Source organism: Bipolaris maydis, assembly GCF_028858645.1.
Source record: "Bipolaris maydis strain C4 unplaced genomic scaffold PSV08scaffold_1, whole genome shotgun sequence".
Lineage (NCBI taxonomy): Eukaryota > Fungi > Ascomycota > Dothideomycetes > Pleosporales > Pleosporaceae > Bipolaris > Bipolaris maydis.
The window spans coordinates 3,136,068-3,154,988 of NW_027093857.1; the positions used below are offsets into that span (position 1 = coordinate 3,136,068).

An 18,921-nucleotide genomic window follows, 5' to 3' on the forward strand; every position below is an offset into this window, starting at 1 on the left:
CAGTGAACACGTACAACAAGCTACCCTTAGCCATCACACCCAGCGGATTTGATTACAAAAATATGGTACAATGAGGAATTTTTTTTTTCATAATTTCTCATTCTTCTTTCTTTCTCTAGAATAATATTGTGGGTATCATTAAAGCAACAAACAAAATCTGCACACACTCAGACACCAGTTTTCCCTCCATCAGCCCACCGTATGCGCCGCCGCCGCTACAGCCTTGATCTTCGCATTCCTCCTCTCCTCCTCCCTACGGGCCTCAACACCAGCCAAGAACTCCATACGACCCAAGTACGCCTCTTTAGTCTTACCATGAGTATCGAGTTCTTCTGCAATTCCTTCCTTGTCGACGAAGCCTGTCCAGTCCATGCGCGACTTGTCGACGACGTTGAGTCTCTGGGTTTTCTCTGGTTTTCTGGGGAGTGAGGGGTGTGTGGCTGCGTCTGCTTCTGTGCTGGTTTCTGGCTCTGGTCGGGCGGATGTGCGGGGCCATGAGAGTTGAAATTCTGGGGCGAGGGCGCGGACGTAACCGGTTGGGTTGGGGTCGAAGCGCGAGGGGCGGCGGAGTGGGCGACGGATTTTGGAGTCAGCTTGGTCGGAGGAGTGGGCTGGTGATTCTGCGGCGGGTGTGTCTTCGGTTTGTTTCCAGCCGTCTTTGAGGTACTCGTCGAGTTGGGAGCGGGGTATTTGCTTCTCTTCGGTTGTGTCCTGGCCGGCAAAGGTGAAGGTTTTCTTGATGGTGAGCTGTTCCTCTTCCTCTGCAGATGCTTGGACGTTGGCCACGGGCGTGTGCTGCGTTGGCGCATCGACTTCTTCTTGCGTCTTGGACTCTTGTAGCGGTTTCAGAGGCGCTGCCATCATCTGAGCCCACAGGGCATCGACATCGACGGTCGCCCCCTCGGTTCTCGCGAGCGGCCTTGTCTCCTTGCCCTCTGTTCTTCTTTGTGCCCGCGTCTTGACCAGGCCGCCCTCCCCACCTTCATCGTCGGATATGATCAGCTCGGCATCATCGTCTTTGTTGCCCTTGGCCCCCTTCTTCTTCGACCGCTTCCGTCGCGCAGCTTGTATGGTGACCTCATCTCCAGAGTCTAGCTCCTCATTCTGAGGCGCTTTTCGCTTGCCTTTGCGCTGTGCGGGTTCTATGGTGACATGGTCTTCGTCCTCAGAGCTCGATGCATCTTCAGCTGGGACGGCATTGGGGTCAAAGTCTTCGTCGGATGACTCGTGATACTTTTCTGAGGCGACTTCGAGGTCCTCGTCACCGTATGTGTGAGGCATGGTGGATGTAGAATTGGTGCCGTTGGAGTTGAGAGATCGCGTCGCGCATGTGCTAAAACGAAGATGGCGGCCCGTGCCAGATCGACGGCTAAGGCTCGCTTGGGTCTAGCGTAAGACAGGGATTCCCACATTGACGTGCAGTGACGTGAGCGGGGAATTGTGGTCGCGTCGCAGTTCAAAACAAGAGAGAGCTGCTTGAGGCTGGTTTAGCTTGCTTTGTTGTTTTCCATCCCTACTATTGACACGCTCGCATCATGCTCCTTGATCTCGGTGTCTAACCTTTGCATAACTTCGCATAGCAATCATGGCGCCAGTTGAGACTGACGCTGCCACGAGGAGCAACTCACTCCCCATTGCACTCTTTGGCGGGCAGGTCTTGCTCGTTACAGTCCTCACAGCTCACGTTCTGCTCACTACTCGTCGCGCTGCCAGATCACAACCGCCATCAACCCACACGCGCTCCCAAGACCCCGCGCGCCGACGTCACGCCTTTGTCTTCTCCGCCATTGCGCTCATATCACTGCTCTCAGTGGGGAGCTTCGCCTTCCTTTGGCGCGCCATCTCCTATGTACGGTGGGCTGAGCACAACAAGCAGGAGATCCCAGGTAGCTTATGGAGTGGTTGGTATGGCACTGGGGAGCAAGGACAATGGCATCTGGGCGATTGGATTGCCGATATAGATCTTGTGCGCGAATTCGATGCTGTAGGAATCATGAAGCCCGAGGGATTTCTCTACACCAGCCAATACTTTGTGGGGCTGATAGCAAGCTCCATCTTTATGGGTGCTGAAGGTACGTAGAACACCATCAGCGACCCCGTACATGCGATTTCTCCAGAGTATTTCGCTGACTCAATCACGTCTAGGACGCAGGCGCAATCTCTCCAACACTACTATTGCGTCTTTTGTACTACTGAGCTCTATTGGAAGTCTGGGATATTCCTTGAGCTTGTTCTTCATCACCATTTTGTACACACCTCTAACTCTGCAGCGCGGGGACTCGCCGCGACACGACACGCTGTTCACACCGTACGCCCTCGTCTACGACATGGGTATCGTTGCGTCACTCATCACACTCAACTTGTTCCCACAATTGGTGTCTGAGTTTGGTGACAAGAGCATGATGCGAGTGGGCTACCTGGCTATGCCTCTTGCTTTCGCCTTTGCGCCCCAGGTACGTAGCACGCTTCTGATATAATAGTCTCATCTGACAAGGATCCAGATTATTCCCTACTCCCTTGGCCATCAACACGTATCCAAGGCAGCAGCCCATCGTTCTTATGCCAAGGTCTTTTACGCATTGTCGCTGGCTTCTATCCTGGTGTACTGGCGGGTCTGGGCAACTCTACTCTATGTGAACCGGCCCTCTTCACGGTCTCATGTCCTAGACTTGTTTGCACATTCGTTTGGAAGGAGTGATTCCCCTCATGCAAACAAGCTCCTGGCAACTATCAGCAACGCCGGTCAGAAACTCAAACATATCAGCACACATCCTGCCATCAGTGTCACAAGTCTTGATGTGTTCTTTACAACCATCAGCCTGCTCACCTGGACTTTTACTAGAGACTTGGACGTTCATTCGATACTAGAAAGTAGCGTGCTTTCTTTCCTGGTACCAAGCCAGGAGAAGCACGTTGCTTTCAAAAAGGAACTGGCAAGGGTCATGGAACACGTCGAAGAGCCACCGCCAGCTCTTGATACGACTACGCCTAAGAAGCGCGGACGTCCTTCAAAGAAGGCGAATGGTTCATCTGGCGCAGCGCAGCCGGCTGCTTCAGCTGGACCTGTCAGGCGGAGCACTAGAGGAAAAGTGTACAGCCCCGAATCTGACGCGGATGTATTGGAAGACGAGCAGGACGCTACCTATCAGCCAAGCGAAGAGACAAAACGAGAAGTCGAGGCCATGGAATCGGACGGGTCACTGTCAGACGGTGACGTCGTGTCTGCTGGAGAATCGACTGCGCTGGCCCTGTTCCTTGCTTTCTTTGGTGGGCTTGGACAGGTGGCAGCTGGTACTTTAGGCGCCGAAGTGACTGGCCCGAGGGACTGAGGGGACCAGAAGGAGTTTGTACAGGATGAGTGATGGTGGGTATGATTCCATGTGCTATGTGGCGTTTGAATGGAGTCTAAATCAAAGGTGCGGCTGGATGCGGGTGTATGGGTATTCGGTTTATGGAGATTGGAAGATCACTGCTTTTGGTTTTCTGGCTTAATACCCCGGCAATTGGAACCGGAGCGTCGGATGCATTTGATATTGCTTTCTCAGTCTTAGCAATGCAATACCAGCCAGATAGGGACATATGTGCATTGGAAACTAGATCTGGGTGTGACTAGTATATGCCTGTGTGGTCTGATTGGTGCTTTCTTTTCCTTTTCTTTTATTTCTTTTCGGCTTGGGCTCCCACGACTAGCCGTAGTACACAGGGCTGTCAGCTACGAGTACTCAGCATGGAAGAAGAGCGAAGCCCCTGGTACGGCGCCCAAGCAGTGCTTGCGCAGCGCAGTGACGTTGCTACGGAGTGGATCTATAGTTATCCGCGACAAGAAGGTCAATCCTGGTCTGCCATGGGATACTCCCGTCAGCTCTGACTCATGCCGGGCTGCCCTGTCGATATGATTGCCTTCACCGCTCCGAGGGCCTGGACTGGGTTGCTTGGCCATGAATGCTCGAGGCGTCGGCTGGAGAGGAAAGTGTGGTGGATGTTGGAGGCGACAGAGCGCGGTGCCTGAAGATCTTGCTGCTTTGGGCCAAGATGGCAGAGGGCAACGACGTAACCACGACCCAACCGTCGCGTCGCAGTGACGCTCGACTTGATCCTGCGATAATTTTTTCGTCGTCGAGGGCGTTGGAGTCAGGCCACTGCGGCTGCGTATCAGCAGTTTTGATTTATTTCCGATTCGGCATCGACTCGTGTGCCAGGAAGAGGTTCTAGGGCCGGCTTCCGCTGCCAAAGCATCCCTGCCGACCCGGCGTTGTCGGCTTGGAGCAACCAACGAAGGGCGCCTCCGAGTGGAATTGCACCTGCACAAGGCCTGTTTGGGCGGGCGAGTGAAACCGGGTGGTGTTGGAAGAGAGGTCTTGGATACTTGTGCGCGCATCTGGCCCGAGGCTGGCAGTCAGGTCGGGCTCCGAGCCAACAGGCGGCCAGGGTGCAGGAAGGAAGGAAGGGTACCGACTGACTGATTGTCGCGAGGCTAGGGCCTAACGACCACCTCCACCGTGCGCACCGCAGAGACGCTACACTACCACCGTATAACCATGGAGGTAAGCCCATCTCTCTTCTCCCGCTCCGCACTCTCCCCACATGGTCCATTGTCGTCTCTCTCTCTCTTCAGCTAGCTCCCGTCTAAGCCACGTGTGTCGCGTCGCCAGTCTCCCCCAGCCCTATATGCTCGTTTGCACCATGGCCTAAGCTCCCCTTTTGTACCCTCGGCCCACTGTCAATTGCCTTGGGCGTGTCACTCTTGTAAAACATCACGGCCGCTCCTCATTGACCCGTCACTTTGTCGTCAGCCTCGCCATTCCTACGAGCCCGACGCCCTCGTGGCTTGCCTCCAGGCCTGCATATCACGCCCTGTCCGAGCGTGGCTGCCCTCTCCTAAAGTACCACGCTTCACCGCGCAAATGTCGGTCCGTTGAGGTCAAGACAGAAGGCGCCGCTTTGTAATCTTTGGTTCTGTGTTTTTTTCTTCCTTTGGCGCGGCGCTTCCTTTTCTCACGATACCCGTTTCTTTGCGCTACTTGTCTTTTTCTTAGCCATATACCCTGTACAACCACCATTGCCACCTCCACCACCCCATACACTACTATGGAGAGCCGTTACCTCTCCCAGCAGCGCTCAGCAGCCGTCGACGCAGCGCGCAACATCACCCGCGAAAATGCCCAAGAAAAAGCACAAACATCAGCCAGCTCGTCACTTCTCAAGCCAAGTGCACAATTAACCATGGACCGCTTTCTACAGGACTTGCCGAATGCCGAACAACCGCCGGTTGACTTTTCACCCCAGTACCATACAGGCCGCGTGCCAAACAGCAAGGCCGGAGATGGCAAACCACGGCTGCTGCTCATGGGTCAGCGAAGGTGAGTTTCAGCAAAAGGTTTTGTGTTTCCAACGCTAATCATGTCACAGGAGTGGAAAGTCGTCGATATCAAGTGTCGTCTTCCACAAGTTGCCGCCGAGCGAAACCCTATATCTAGAGACTACCTACAGGATCAAGAAAGAGTCTATGCAGTAAGCCACACCTCAAGTACATATCTTCTTATACTAAACAAACACAACAGCTCGTTCATGGACTTTCAAGTATGGGATCTCCCCGGCCACCTAGACTACTTCGACCCAGCCTTCGATACCGACAATATCTTTGAGGAAATCGGAGCGCTTATATGGGTCATTGACGCACAGGATGAGTATCTCGATGCTATTGCCCGGCTCAACATGACCATTCTCAACCTGCAGCAATCATACCCCAACATTAACGTAGAAGTCTTTGTCCACAAAGTCGACGGGTTGTCAGATGACTTCCGCGGTGACACCTTCCGTGACATTATCCAACGAGTTCAAGACGAACTTTCAGACCACGGCTACGAGCAAGCGCCCATATCCTTCTATCAGACGTCCATTTACGACCAGTCCATCTTCGAGGCCTTTAGTAAAGTCATCCAAAAACTTATTCCGCAACTGCCTACACTCGAGGCATTGCTCAACAACCTGTGTGGGGCTTGCAACATTGAGAAAGCATATCTCTTCGACATTATGAGCAAAATATACATTGCAACTGATACGAGCCCAACCGATATCGGCAGCTATGAGATCTGTTCCGACTACATCGACGTTGTCATTGATGTCAGCGAGATTTATGGTTGGGATCGGCCTGACGACGGAGACAATGAAAGTGAGATGGGCAACAACGATGCAGAGAGCTTGATCACCATGGAGAAGAAGAATAGCAGGTATCTTTACTTGCGTGAGATTAACAAGTAAGTCAATCTAGAAATGGTGCCTCGTCAAGGGGTGGGTGCTGATCGCTGGCAGGTACCTCGCATTGGTGTGTATCATGGGCCAGGACAATCCAGCAGAGAAAAAGGCTCTCATTGACTACAATGTCGGAGTCTTCCAGGCGGGTCTCAAACAAGTTTTCCCAAAGAGTGACAGAGAGGCGCAGGTCGAAATCCGCAACATCCACGACTCCTTGGATCAATGATTCAAACGTTACTACTTGAACATGAAAAGAAAGATATTGCCTAGTTGCTGTAAATATTTAATGCGACTAATTGCTGCCACAATTATGCGTTTGGCAGGACACTCTCTTACACCAACAAACATAATATGTAAACTTGTATGATAAAAGAAAAGGAAATAAAAAAGGCTTGTCTGTGCAAGATTGGTGCTCAGATTTTTCAACACAGGGTTTGTGTATATCCATTTTAGTATACCTGTAAAGGTGAAGTTCAATGTGTAATTAATTTCTTCATGCACCGAATTCTAGAATTTCTGCGGGCTCAAGCGAAAGCGCAGTGGCCAGATGACATCAACCGGGATTCCGGGACGAGGGGCCCAATCATCGGAACGGGGATGCGCGTTACTTCCGACGTACAAGACGCGAGGAGCAATCTATTTCTCCGCATTCCGCGCGCGCATTGCATCGTCTCTCTTGGCTTTTGGACACGTTTTTGGGCAATCTCACCTGGGTAGTTCTTTGTTTTTGAGGATAGTAAGCTGGTGTAGTTGAGTTCATCTGCCATTGTGCAGTGCTGTTCTCGAGCTGCAGGCCGGTTGTAAACGGGTATACAGTCTCTCTCTGCGTTCTGCCCTTCTTTGGTCACTGATCTCGAGACACTACAGAAACTATCGGCAGACTTCAGGTTGGGTAGTTGGCACCATCGTCGTATCTATCCTATTCGACTCCGCGTTGCACAACCGCACTCTCGCGACTCCTATATTACCACCGATAACACTGACATAATGTCATCATCGGCACGATACCGTCGCCCTGCAAAGGATAATGGGCCCACAGATGCGACAAACTCGGCTGGAGTCCCAGATCTTGTAGCTGCAAAAGAAAAGGCTGAGCTCAAGCAGGCGGTCAAAGAGCAGGCCGAGGCAACGTCAAATGGCCTCTCAGTACTAGATGTACTGCGTATACTGGGCGGACTGGTACTGTTGAGCTGTGGACTGAGCTATCTGAGTACCAGTGGAGAGAGCATGACATGGGGCTACAACCCATGGTGGACACGAGCCCGCGAATGGAAGAGTCTGATTGTACGTCACCCCATGTCGACATCTCGGCGGCACATGTGTACAGAGTCCATACTAACCACTTATCACAGCAAGGCGAGGTTGTCCTCACCGACAGCGAACTCGCACTATACGACGGCTCTGACCCCAAGAAGCCCATCTACCTAGCTATTAACGGCACAATCTACGACGTCTCCATCTCGCCCACCACCTACGGCCCGGGGGGCTCATACCACTTTTTCGCCGGCAAAGACGCCGCCCGTGCCTTCCTAACCGGCTGCTTCGCCGAAGACTCGGTCCCAGACCTACGCGGTGTAGAGCAAATGTACATGCCCGTGGATCCCGAAGAAAAGGCCTCTCTCACCCCCGAGGAACGCGCTGCTGCAATGGAGAAGGCGCGCCACAGGAAGAAGCTCAGCAGCGGCGAGCTGAAGAACCGACACGCGCAGGAACTTAAAAGTGCGAAGAAACAGGTGGTCGATGGCTTGGAGAACTGGCATAAGCTGTTTAGGGGTGATAAGGGGAAGCCTTATCGTCGGGTGGGCCATGTGAAGAGAGAGAAGGATTGGCTGGAGAAGACGCCTAAGAGGGGGTTGTGTGAGCAGGCTGAGAAGGGGAGGCCGGTTAGGAAATATGATTAAGGTGTGAGGAGCAGAGAGAAAGGGGGGGGTTTAAAAAAGGCAGGCAGGGCATGGAAAACTGAGTATATGGTGCATTGCAAGGTTTCTTGTTTATTTTCTGCCAAAATCTTGATACTGCACTCAAACAGGCTGATTACCTCTTTTTTTTGGTACAAATAGGATTCGACATGTAATGTGATCATTCTGTTATTATGAAGAGATTTTAGGTTCTCTTCTTGTAGATTTTTTTTGGCCTCACTTTTCTCTCAATCCTGTCGAGACAAATGAACGGTAACAATGGCGACATGTGAAGACCTGTATCTTAACCTTTTTATTTTATTCATATACTGGATGTCCCTTGACTGTACTGTATCTCTACAACCAAGTCAACACTAATAGCTTTTCTTGAGCATGTGTTACGGATTCAAGGCAACAATTGAGCGTGAAACATTTCTTTTCAACCAACCCGTCTCTTCTGCATTTTTTTCCTGATTTACCATGCATTGCTCAGTTATTCAACATAGACCAGCGGTGAATATGGCATCAAGAGTATGAAAGTAGGAGAATGTTTCGAGAACTCGTGGTCGCTAGTATACGTCAGTGCTTATTGGGCTTTAGCCAGATCCGCACACGGCATTTCAATGGGTTCTTGAAACATATTTGTTGCAACTCCACCTCTTTTCATCAACAGAAGCACCAGCTTCTCCAACAACTCTAGCATCGGTGGTTTAGTGGTAAAATTAGCCGTTGCCATCTCCTCGAGAACAGTTTCGGCTAGCCCCGGGTTCGATTCCCGGCCGATGCATTTCGTTTTTTTGCTTGCTGGCATGCTGTCATGTGGGACAAGGTCGTGTTGTGTGCGTTGTTCGAAATTAAATTCTTTTTTTGGTTAGGGTTCGGCTAATGCTGATGGAGTGGGACAGTCACGTGGCACCACTTGAGATTGATTGTATCATGAGAAAGTGTACGTATGGTAACTATGTTTTGTATGTATGCGCTAGGGATGACCTGGGAATAGGTGTTGCTGCATGGCTTTGTCACTTGGGTACTTTTGTCTTTGCTTTTTTTCTTTTCAAACCGGGAATTCGGTCGGGTGTCTAAATTTCCATTTCTTATACTTTCAAGGGTTTGACTTACCACAAGTCTTAATTCCCCCCCGTCCCCAACCTTACTTTTAATAGTGAGTATTATCGATATTAACAAAGTATATAATGGCTTCAAGGGGAAACAGTCATCTACACTTCCCCAAAGAGGAGCCTTGGCGCAATGGTAGCGCGTTGGTTTTCGGCTTTGAACTGTCTCTGATCACCAAAGGTTGTGGGTTCGGTACGTGGCATTCCTAATGGGAACCGCTTCTTTCGATCCATGTTACTAACGTAATTTGACATAGATCCCCATGGGCTTCGCTGTCTTTTTTCTCTTTTGCTTTTTTTTGATCTCACTCTCACTCTCTCTTTTTTTTACTGTAGACTGTTCGAGCGTGCTTTGATCCATAATCTACATGCCTTTTGTGTTTAGCAATTGCCTTTCTGTGGGTGCTTGCGTTTTGTGAATGAGCTTGGCTGAAGGACCCCCTCTCTTTTTTTCCTCACCCTCGCAAAAAATGCTGAGTGAGAGGGCTGGCCCTTTGAGTTTCGGCCATGTGAGACGCAGGAGACAGGATTATTTGCGGCGCGCTCGGATGCCTTGGGGTGCTGGTAAGGTTGCGAATTTAGTCGCCGTTCCAAAAGGCGAAACTAGTTAAGAGCGATGATATATACCATGGAGACGGCTGATCTACAACTGACGGGAAAAAAGGAATTAAAACAGCACAGCTAAGAAGCGCAATGGCCCACTTTGGCTCTCCAATCTCCCGAGTTTCAGATACATGGATGTCATGGCAGCAGCCGGGTACATGCTTTACCGATACATAAGTAAACGCTCAGGATGCCCAAGAAAGCGGATGCAAAAGAGGGCCTGAGAATCCTGCTCGCGTCATTCTGCGGCAGGCACTTTGTGATACACACATGGTACTTGTAGATCATAGGCAACCCATCATCCGAAATCTGAAACAGCTGCACCAGATCGATGGGCATTGGCCTTGGCCGCAGCTCAGCAATTGGCCTGTGTCTGCTTTTCAACGACGCGGGGAATGACGCAAAGTTGGTTGGTGTATCAAAAGTTGGGGTCGCAAGAAAAAGAAAGGAAAGGAAAAGAGACATTGGGTGCCGGCCAGCAGCAATCTGGCTCAAGCGCATTGGTACAAAGTGCTCTCGGACCGAAATCATTCACCCAAGCCGAGGCAGCATGTAGATAAATAGGCAGTTTGAAGACTTGCTGTTTGCATAACACAATGAGAAAAAAAAACATGAGAAATTTCCACCAAGGAATGCGGTCTAGAACGTTGCAGTTTTTTTCAAATGCCTGTTCATAAGTCTGACCCCAAATTGCCAAGCGAATTATACGTAGTCGGGGTCGCATGGGGATGCTGGGGGCAATCAGGCCATATGGTTAGTGTCAAAGACAGACTTCAGCCAGTCAATCACCAGAGAAGCATGGACCAGAGAGTTCGACTGGATTTATCTAAACCAGATCATGTTGCTCGTTGGGCGAGTCGTGAAACAGGTCAAGGTAAGTATATAGTTTGGATTGCGTGTTGTCGAGATCAGCAGTATTAGGTGTGGGTGCACGCCCGTTATTCTGCAAGATGATCGAACAGCAGTTCGACAGTGTCATTTTAGCCATGGGTCACAGGAGGCTTTCCAAGATCCCGCAGGCGACGGCAGGACGGGAATCGGGGATCGGGAGGCTACACGTATGTACATGTGTGTACATTCAGCTAGTCATGTGCGTTCCTATTGGCTGAGTAGTTGCAATCAGAGAGCATGGGGGGGGGGAGGTGTACACAGCGGCATCGGCATGAGCAGCATCAGTATGCGGAGCTGGGAGGCGCAGACAGCAAGTGGGCCAGTATGGCGTACCAGACGGGTAGAAAGTGTAGAAGACATGATTGGCGGGCAAGAGTTGATTTGTGACTGAAAACGGTTGAGGAAGCGTCAGAGGGTGCATGATGCATGGCAGGTGGAAAAGGCGTATTCTGAGCCGGGACGGGAACTACTAGGTTTGGTTGGCTACGCCTATCGGAAGAGGTGGGATGAGAACAGGTGGATGAGTATCTGTCCATCAGCACCGGTCAGAATGGCGGCTTGGTGGACAGCCGGCGTTGCTCGGACATGTGTATAGGGAACTAGTGGTTTGCTGACGGCCGTGCATCATGAGTCGTTGCGGTCATCGCGTCCGCGTCCGCGCCTGAGGCCTGGGGCGATGGTAAGTAGCATAACGACGCAGTTGGATTAACGGCGTGCTGCAGTCGCCGCGGCAAGACTGTGGATGCAGCAGTAGCGGCATTAGTGTTGGGCGCTCTGCAGGGCTGGTTTCGTCGATACTTACGATTACGTCGCGCGGTCCCGCCAGCCTGGACGGCTAGCCATGCGATGAGTCGATTGCAGCATGCCGGCGAGACTAGCGGACGTGGCTGGCGGCGTGAGACTCGGTTCGCGCAATGCTTCAGGAGCAGGATACGGTTGGTGCAGTAGGGGTGTATGGTTGTCGCGAGCGTACGCATGAAGTATGTGTGCACTCTAGTATGTGCCAATGGGTGAGTGTAGGCATTGTCGCGGGCATGCAGAAACGAGGGCGGGGATTGGCTCCGAGGCCGAAAATAGAAATGGCAGCTTGAAGACGATCGCGCCATGGCAGGTGCTGTGGTCGGGGTACGGGACTGTACTCTGGGGTACGGCAAGAGGCCAGGCGCGCAGACGAGGGGGATTGCCAGCCAGCCAGCAACAAGCACCGTCGGTTTCGCACTGATTGCGCACTCATATCGCAGGAAATGATGGCATGCGCGGCATACATGCAAATCAAACACGTCTCATCTCGCCGGCTTCCCCACACGCCTTGGCGGGCATTTGCATGTTGTGTGTCGCGGCGTAGGCATTGGGTTGCGGGCGGCGCACCCGCACGAGGAGGACAAGTACTGGGCGTCGTGGTTCTACATGGACAGTCGAGTGCTGTAGTGTGTACGTATAGAGGACGTGTCGGGTCGTGTTTGGGCCGATGTTGTGCCGCGGACCCTGTAGGGACATGCCCAACACGGCCTGTCGTGAGCCCGCAAAAGGCCTTCGCCTCTGCTGGAGCGGGGTACAGGCAAGTCGGTGAGCCATGCACATCTGCATCCATACCCATACCCATACCCATACCCATGCCCCGTGCCCATGGCGACAACGGCCTCTTATCGCACTGCAACCAGCAACTCGAAGAATCCCACCGCCATTCGTTGCTCGTCCTGTCCTGTCCTGCCCTGCCCTGCCCTGCACTGCAAACCCTCAGCCGCAGACGCCCTGCTGTGGGTCGCGCCGGCCGAGCTGTGTGGATTCGGGATTGGCCCTGTCGTTCCCCCTCTCACATAGCGATTCCCACTCTGTTTACCAGATCGCGTCGTATTTGGCATGGCCTCAACGCGTCCAACCACACGCCTATTCGCTCACATGCGACGGGCGATGCCACACCCCACCCGCGCCCACACACACCCTCTTTGCTTGGGACGGCACAAATTCCAACCCGTCCTCGCACGCTTCGTCTGTTAAGGCATGATGTGTCCCGCAGACCCTGGAATACGGGCTCGAAAGCGTTTACCGCGCCATTGCTGCCATCCTCTTTTGTGCTGCCTCTCGGTGCTTCGGCATATCGACTGCAGCCGTGGCGTTGAGACATGGACTTGTGCAGTGTGCCGTTGCCATGCAGCAACAAGCTTCCGAAGCGCCAGGGTGCAAAAAAGATCGGAGAGGGAGCAGGAGCAGGAGCAGGAGCAGGAGCAGTGCGAGCAGTAGCGACAGCTGCACCAGCACCAGCACCAGCCGTGGCCTTGGAGGCGTCACCAGGCCCTCCGTTTGTTTTGCTGCATCGGCAGCGCCCGAGCACCGTGGGCCGGGGGGCAGCAAGGACTAGGGTCAGGAGTGAAGCTGGCGAAGGAGCCGGAAACTCTATGCTTCTTTTTTCCAACGTCTCCGAGGCGGATCAAGCACAACGGGCGATCGGCTCGATTGCAGGATAAATGCCATGCGCGCCTATGTAAACAATAGTGAAGAGGCTACGTAAGCAGGCCGCCGTGGCCTCAGGCAGCACCAGCCCGCCCAGCCCAGGCCTCGACCGCGACCGCGACCGCAAAGAGGGCAAGACTGCAAAAGCCATCTATCTGCTTGCATTGAATCCTGAGCCCCGTGCGAGAGTGTGTGCACAGAAACCCCGTGACCTGGCCGTGACCTTGACCGTGGCACCGTGGAGAGCAGAGGCAACGTGCCCCGTTGTCTTCTGGCGTGAGAAGCTAATTGAGAGTCTCCTAGCAGCGCGCCCGTGCGTGCTCCCCGACTAGTGCGGCCCCTTTGCCTGACAACCTCAACTCTTCACCGCGACCGCCAACCCTACACTCCCTCTATTATTTTCCTTTTCTGCTTGCTTCTTGAATCGCTCGTCGTTTCCAGCAGCAGACGGCCCACTCTCGTATACCGACCAATGCAGGCTTGAGGGACTGCTCGGGAGGCTTGGTACACGCTGCCATCTCCGTCGATTCACGACAGCCTTCCAAGCGCTCGACGACCTTCTCTTTCTATTTACTGTTTTAATACCTTTGCGCTGCTTTCCTTTCACTCCCAGGTATACAGTCCCCTCGAAGCCCGTCACCACTGCCGACCTACAGCCTCATGGCTGCATCACCAATGCCCTCATCCCTTGAACCCGCTGCTCTCCTGCTCCTGCTCCTGCTCCTGCTCGCCCGCCTCGGTTCCGCGATTCTGTCTGTCCTCAGTCCACATCGCTCCACCACCTACCACTCACCGCCCGTTCGCACCCATCCAACCATCATGCTAACCTTGTGATGCTTGACAGGTTTTCGCTTGCTCATTTCGGTCGCTGCCGCTGCCGGTACTGCTACTATCGCAGTCGACGAGCCTATAGCTGATCCCCCCATCGAGCTCCTAACAGCCGTTACCCTCACAGGCCACCGATGGCTCAGGTACTCACGTCAGTCATCCAGACGACAGGACCTCATACAATGCCATACTCGTCGTCCGATGCCTACAAAAACACGCCCACCCACTCCACCCAGCAACAGCCGCGCCCGTCGCAGATGCCACGCAAGGAGCACAGCGCGAATTCTGCACCTACAGGATACAGAACAGCCGCCGCACCCATAGCCCCATATGCCTTTAGCAGCACGCCGCAACTGCGCCAGGAGAACAGGTCCGTCTCGGCACCTTCCCCCCAAGGCCTGCAGCAACTCCCGGCTCCCGCCAGCCAGGCCCGTCTAGGTCATCCCTCCCACCCATCTTCTTCATCCGACTCCACTGTATCCACATCAGGGTCTTCCAATCGTTCCTCGGCCGGGACGGCTGTAGCCGCCAAAGACGACAGCGATGCCAAGAAGCCTATCGACAGCATTGCGCCATCACTCACTCTCTCCTCCACCAATCTTGATCTTTCGTTTTCTGTTGGCGAATCGCCAGTGAAGCCATCGCCAGGGCGGTATCGACGTGGCGCCGGAAGGTCAGATTCGTCAAATAGCGTACCCACTGGCTCCACTACCCCAACACAGCGCTCCGCACCTGAAGGAAACTCTCAGGCGGCACCTTCACAATCAACGCCAAACGGCACATCAGGTGCTGTCAGCTTGCCACAGCCATCGAAACCCGCCCACAACCGAGCCAACAGCGCCGATGATACTGTTCGCACAGGCGGTACGGACCAGGCTAAACGATACAGAAGGCGCAGTTTCAACGGACTAGAAGGGGAGAATATCACCCCGAGCAAAGCATCATTGCAGACCAGCCCATCCGCAGGTCAACCTCCAGTGTTGAACCAAAACGTTACTAGACCATCCAGTTCTGGCCGCGCCGGAAGTCGTCCTGCCTCAAGTCAGAGTCATGAACGACAGGGCAGCGCAGGCAGTGCGTCGTCCAACAATTCGTCGAGATCACAGGTGAGTCTAGCCAACACACCACACATAATCGTGCTAATATAAATTGCAGTCTCGGCCTGCTGCAAACACACAACGCAGCTACGCCTCCGTAGCAGGAGGCAACTCCGGCAAAGCAACTGAGCCGAACAGACGTCGGGCTCCCTCCCCTCTGTCACATCCCATCTCTCCGTCAGAGTCTCCGGGCCAAGCCAAGCCAGAGGCGACGTCCAGTGCCGCGATGCAGCAGCTCAGTGCTGTCAACGACAAGGACAAGGGTATGAAGTCCCGTCTGCGCAGGGCGTTCTCCTTTGGCAGTGCCGCTGAACTCCGACGTGCTTCTGCTGAGAATAGCATCTCGGTCGAACGCGCAAGGTTGAGAAAGGGCCAGTATCAGAATGATGAAGATGCTGAGCAAGCAGCCATTATCGCAAAGCAAGAGGCTGCAGGTATCGGGGCTGGCATTTACTCTGGCCAGGGTGGCGTCGGCTCCACGGACAACTTGTCCATACAGTCTGCTGCATCTTCTGCGTCGGTTATGCTTCGCAAAATGGGTCATGGAATGAAAAAGGGTACCAAATCGATCAAGGGTCTCTTCAGACCCAAGTCAGTTATTGGTGTTCCTGCTGCTGATGGCCCCATCAGACCTAGTGTTGGTCAAGTGTCTCTCGTCACTGTTGAGGCCGAGAGACACAAGGTTAACGTCAACGCCCACCCGCAGACACAGACTCGGGGAGGCACTGGCTACCCAAGACTTGAGCGCAACTCGATCGATGCTGGACAGACCGCAGAGATTGTTGACCCTTCAGTCTCGGGTAGTGATTCTATTTCCAGGAAGAGCATTGTTGGGTCTGAACGCGACCGTGCCGAGGTTCTTTCTTCGATGAAAAAGGGTATTTTGAAACGTGGGTACTCTGTATCTTTTGCACATGCAACTGCTAACAATGAACCAGGTACTGGTACTAGTTCCGAGTCGAATTCTCCAGTAATAAGACCTGAAGACAGTCTTCCTAACGTAGGCTCGTCGAGGTCCAGTTCTCCCGCCACTCCAAAAACAGAAGTTGGACAATCCCGCACCGACGACTACTTTGCAAAGCCACCTCGTATTCACAACGGCAGCACCAGAAGTCTTCCAACCACGCCTCATGGTGGTATGCGCAATATCAGCTTCAGCCCACGCATTCAGTTTCACGACGCATGGTCACCGCAAGACTACGACCGCAGAGGTGACATTGCCACGTGTAATAGGCTGACGCCGATGCTTGCGCAACAAATCAAGGAAGAACTCAACTCCTTCAAAATGGTACGCATTGTCTCTACGATGCTCTCGGAAAGATTTGCTAACCCTCCCCACAGGAGATGGAAGTTCACGAACTCTCGAAACCCCACACCCATTTCTTTTAATGATTATGCATCCACCATTTGGACATGGCGTCTTGGCGAATTCCTCTCATTGTTGCACTTGTGGATTTGAGCCACCAGCATTCACCACTTGTCAGCCCTGTTCCCTGTTCTGGTTACCACGGACTTGTTCTTCCATCTTAGCGAGCATTTGCAATCACGTAGAGGAGACCGCCCTGCTTGCATTGGAGGTTTCTGCAAGCCTGTTGGCAAGGGAAAAAAATCACAAAAGATGGGAGGAGAAAGTTTTAGCTGGAATTACCTTCCCTTGCCTTCATCTCTTTCTGTGGGTCTCAGTCGTATGTTGACGTCCTTTTTCTTTTACCGTCAAGCTTGTCATTCTCTTGTTAGTCTCCTTGTCTCAGTTACAATCATTGTTGGGTAGTCTCTGCGCTGCATATATCGTGGAGAAAACTGTGTAAGGAGAGGTAGGAAGTACTTGGGGGCGCAAGGGTCCTTGGTAGTTGGCTTGTGCCGAATAGCTGTATAATTGCAGTAATTGGAAGGCGACACTCCATGTTCCTATGTTTTGTGTTTTACTGTATAGACAATCTTTTGTTGGGATAATTGCCTGGGCTGGCAGTAGTCTCGCTCCAATATTGATCATCCATTCGCCACATCTTGAGATTGGAGCACTAACGGATGCTCCGTCTTCTCGACCAAGTCCCCTTGACACTTAACAGCTCGTACACTCATTCGACATTTGTCGCAGCGCATTAACGGTCAGACCCGTACGTGTCCAAGTCACGGCAATTAGCCGTCGAGGTCAATCTCCGATACCTTGCACAAATCTGGGCAGTTTACACACATGCCCGGCACTCACTTCATCTGCCAGCAACACTCTGATAACCCCACACCTGTCAATACCGCCCCGCAAAAAATACTTTTGATCACGCGAACCACACCTTCCCGTTCAAGAACGTCAATACAGCCATACGTGGGGGTGAGTGTAACGGCAGGCGATATACGCGCTAGTCTTTTGATTCATCGAAAGTATCGCATGTGGCAGCATGTCCGCAACCTTAAAACAGTCGCCTGATCACCGCTTTTGGAATACGACAATGTGGTGCTCGACAGCCGTGCCAAGGGATTCAAGGGGCAGAAAGGAGTGAAGCCAGGAACGGATAGCGCAAGTGTTGCTAAATATATGTTTGTAGCAAGTGCAAGTGACGACATAGAACGCACGTGCTGGCTGCATCCTTGGTTGTGAAAACTCATACAAGGGGTATTATCAAATCGATGCACGGATAGTAAGCTGGTGCAAGACCGTTGCAAATGGTGCTGACCAAGGAAGATGAATGGACTGGCGGATGAATATCACGTGATCATATCGCTCGCTTGACCGCTGACTTAGCGCGCCAAGATCGCGCACCGGACACGAAATTGGTGTCGGCTCAGCTTGTCGGTCTCTCCTCAGCAACCACACACATCCGACAAAATGGTATGTCCTGTCGCCGAATAACCTATTGAAGGGGTGAGGGAAAGAATGGACGCTGACTATTTCCAAGGCACCTGCAGCAACTGGAGGCAAGAAGCAAAAGAAGAAGTGGTCTAAGGGCAAGGGTATGTGATACCGCAATACGCACCATCCAGCACCTCTACACACACCGAGAATATCCTACCATACGCGAAATCATCTTTTGAGAGCCCCATTCCTTCCCACGGCCTTTTGCGCACATTCCGGGTTCCATAATGAAGAAACGCCACTGACAAACCCGCAGTCAAGGACAAGGCCCAGCACGCCGTCGTTCTCGACAAGACCACCAACGACAAGCTCCAGAAGGATGTCCAGTCCTACCGCCTCATCACCGTTGCCACCCTTGTCGATCGTCTGAAGATCAACGGCTCGCTCGCACGAAAGGCGCTTGCCGACCTCGAGGCCAACGGTCAGATCAAGAAGGTTGTCGGTCACTCCAAGCTCAGCATCTACAGTATGTCCGCCATTTAGTTTTCGTGATATTACCCTCTTCGGCTCCATATGAATTGGGCCTTGGGGAGTAAACCGTTGAAAACAAACTAACAATGCCTAGCCCGAGCGATTGGCGACGCCGAGTAAATTTGCGTTTACGGACAAGTCAATGAATCCAAACGCGAGACTCGGGACACCTCTTTCAGTTTTTCAACGGCATTCCTCTTTCCATTTCCGATCGGCGTCTTCATGAAATGAACGGGTCACTATATTGGGATGCAAGCTTCACAGCGGGACATGAAATGAGAGGAGCGGGCTCAGGTACAGCACCTGGAGTTCATGGGATGTGCCGGTTACGTACTGAATGAAAAAGATATCCGAAACACCCAAACTGAAATGGCCCGAACCTTCCGTGACTATCATTCTATCATGATGTGTGTGTGTGTGTGTCTGCAAAGGATGATGATTTTTGGTCCAACATTGAATAT

General features: G+C 52.6%; 7 protein-coding genes across 7 annotated transcripts; 5 read left to right on the forward strand and 2 right to left on the reverse strand.

The window, feature by feature from the left end:
- Nucleotides 1–54: 54 nt before the first annotated feature.
- On the reverse strand, nucleotides 55–1,281 carry PSV08DRAFT_406846 (bucentaur or craniofacial development-domain-containing protein; the record flags this gene model as incomplete). Its single annotated transcript, XM_014219971.2, has 1 exon — nucleotides 55–1,281. One exon carries the CDS (start codon nucleotides 1,279–1,281, stop codon nucleotides 190–192), a length of 1,092 nt encoding a protein of 363 aa, XP_014075446.2. The 3' UTR covers nucleotides 55–189.
- Nucleotides 1,282–1,509: 228 nt separating this feature from the next.
- PSV08DRAFT_260669 (uncharacterized protein) lies at nucleotides 1,510–3,595 on the forward strand. Its single transcript, XM_014219972.1, has 3 exons — nucleotides 1,510–2,072; nucleotides 2,146–2,453; nucleotides 2,502–3,595. Exons 1-3 carry the CDS (start codon nucleotides 1,586–1,588, stop codon nucleotides 3,327–3,329), a joined length of 1,623 nt encoding a protein of 540 aa, XP_014075447.1. The 5' UTR covers nucleotides 1,510–1,585; the 3' UTR covers nucleotides 3,330–3,595.
- Nucleotides 3,596–5,082: 1,487 nt separating this feature from the next.
- Nucleotides 5,083–6,672, forward strand: PSV08DRAFT_4274 (Gtr1/RagA G protein conserved region-domain-containing protein). Its single transcript, XM_014219973.2, has 4 exons — nucleotides 5,083–5,360; nucleotides 5,410–5,511; nucleotides 5,562–6,257; nucleotides 6,313–6,672. Exons 1-4 carry the CDS (start codon nucleotides 5,089–5,091, stop codon nucleotides 6,479–6,481), a joined length of 1,239 nt encoding a protein of 412 aa, XP_014075448.1. The 5' UTR covers nucleotides 5,083–5,088; the 3' UTR covers nucleotides 6,482–6,672.
- Nucleotides 6,673–7,217: 545 nt separating this feature from the next.
- PSV08DRAFT_193839 (uncharacterized protein) lies at nucleotides 7,218–8,376 on the forward strand. Its single transcript, XM_014219974.1, has 2 exons — nucleotides 7,218–7,539; nucleotides 7,608–8,376. Exons 1-2 carry the CDS (start codon nucleotides 7,243–7,245, stop codon nucleotides 8,154–8,156), a joined length of 846 nt encoding a protein of 281 aa, XP_014075449.1. The 5' UTR covers nucleotides 7,218–7,242; the 3' UTR covers nucleotides 8,157–8,376.
- A 3,305-nt stretch (nucleotides 8,377–11,681) lies between these two features.
- On the reverse strand, nucleotides 11,682–13,378 carry PSV08DRAFT_243061 (uncharacterized protein; the record flags this gene model as incomplete). Its single annotated transcript, XM_066092296.1, has 3 exons — nucleotides 11,682–12,489; nucleotides 12,580–13,071; nucleotides 13,299–13,378. The coding sequence occupies 3 exons, from the start codon at nucleotides 13,376–13,378 to the stop codon at nucleotides 11,682–11,684; spliced, it is 1,380 nt and encodes a 459-aa protein (XP_065950046.1).
- A 510-nt stretch (nucleotides 13,379–13,888) lies between these two features.
- On the forward strand, nucleotides 13,889–16,527 carry PSV08DRAFT_243062 (uncharacterized protein; the record flags this gene model as incomplete). Its single annotated transcript, XM_014219976.1, has 5 exons — nucleotides 13,889–13,965; nucleotides 14,169–15,147; nucleotides 15,197–16,028; nucleotides 16,077–16,426; nucleotides 16,480–16,527. 5 exons carry the CDS (start codon nucleotides 13,889–13,891, stop codon nucleotides 16,525–16,527), a joined length of 2,286 nt encoding a protein of 761 aa, XP_014075451.1.
- A 1,435-nt stretch (nucleotides 16,528–17,962) lies between these two features.
- PSV08DRAFT_346662 (40S ribosomal protein eS25) lies at nucleotides 17,963–18,580 on the forward strand (the record flags this gene model as incomplete). Its single annotated transcript, XM_014219977.2, has 4 exons — nucleotides 17,963–17,965; nucleotides 18,033–18,087; nucleotides 18,246–18,455; nucleotides 18,555–18,580. 4 exons carry the CDS (start codon nucleotides 17,963–17,965, stop codon nucleotides 18,578–18,580), a joined length of 294 nt encoding a protein of 97 aa, XP_014075452.2.
- Nucleotides 18,581–18,921: the final 341 nt, after the last annotated feature.

What these genes read in the sequence shown, in the direction of transcription:
- PSV08DRAFT_4274 (XM_014219973.2), top strand. Translation starts at nt 5,089, where the DNA reads ATGGAGAGCCGTTACCTCTCCCAGCAGCGCTCAGCAGCCGTCGACGCA. An exon ending in CTGCTCATGGGTCAGCGAAG is followed by an intron (nt 5,361 to 5,409) that starts GTGAGTTTCAGC and finishes ATCATGTCACAG; the next exon opens with GAGTGGAAAGTCGTCGATAT. An exon ending in ATCAAGAAAGAGTCTATGCA is followed by an intron (nt 5,512 to 5,561) that starts GTAAGCCACACC and finishes CAAACACAACAG; the next exon opens with CTCGTTCATGGACTTTCAAG.
- PSV08DRAFT_260669 (XM_014219972.1), top strand. Translation starts at nt 1,586, where the DNA reads ATGGCGCCAGTTGAGACTGACGCTGCCACGAGGAGCAACTCACTCCCC. An exon ending in CATCTTTATGGGTGCTGAAG is followed by an intron (nt 2,073 to 2,145) that starts GTACGTAGAACA and finishes AATCACGTCTAG; the next exon opens with GACGCAGGCGCAATCTCTCC. An exon ending in CTTTCGCCTTTGCGCCCCAG is followed by an intron (nt 2,454 to 2,501) that starts GTACGTAGCACG and finishes ACAAGGATCCAG; the next exon opens with ATTATTCCCTACTCCCTTGG.
- PSV08DRAFT_193839 (XM_014219974.1), top strand. Translation starts at nt 7,243, where the DNA reads ATGTCATCATCGGCACGATACCGTCGCCCTGCAAAGGATAATGGGCCC. An exon ending in GCGAATGGAAGAGTCTGATT is followed by an intron (nt 7,540 to 7,607) that starts GTACGTCACCCC and finishes CACTTATCACAG; the next exon opens with CAAGGCGAGGTTGTCCTCAC.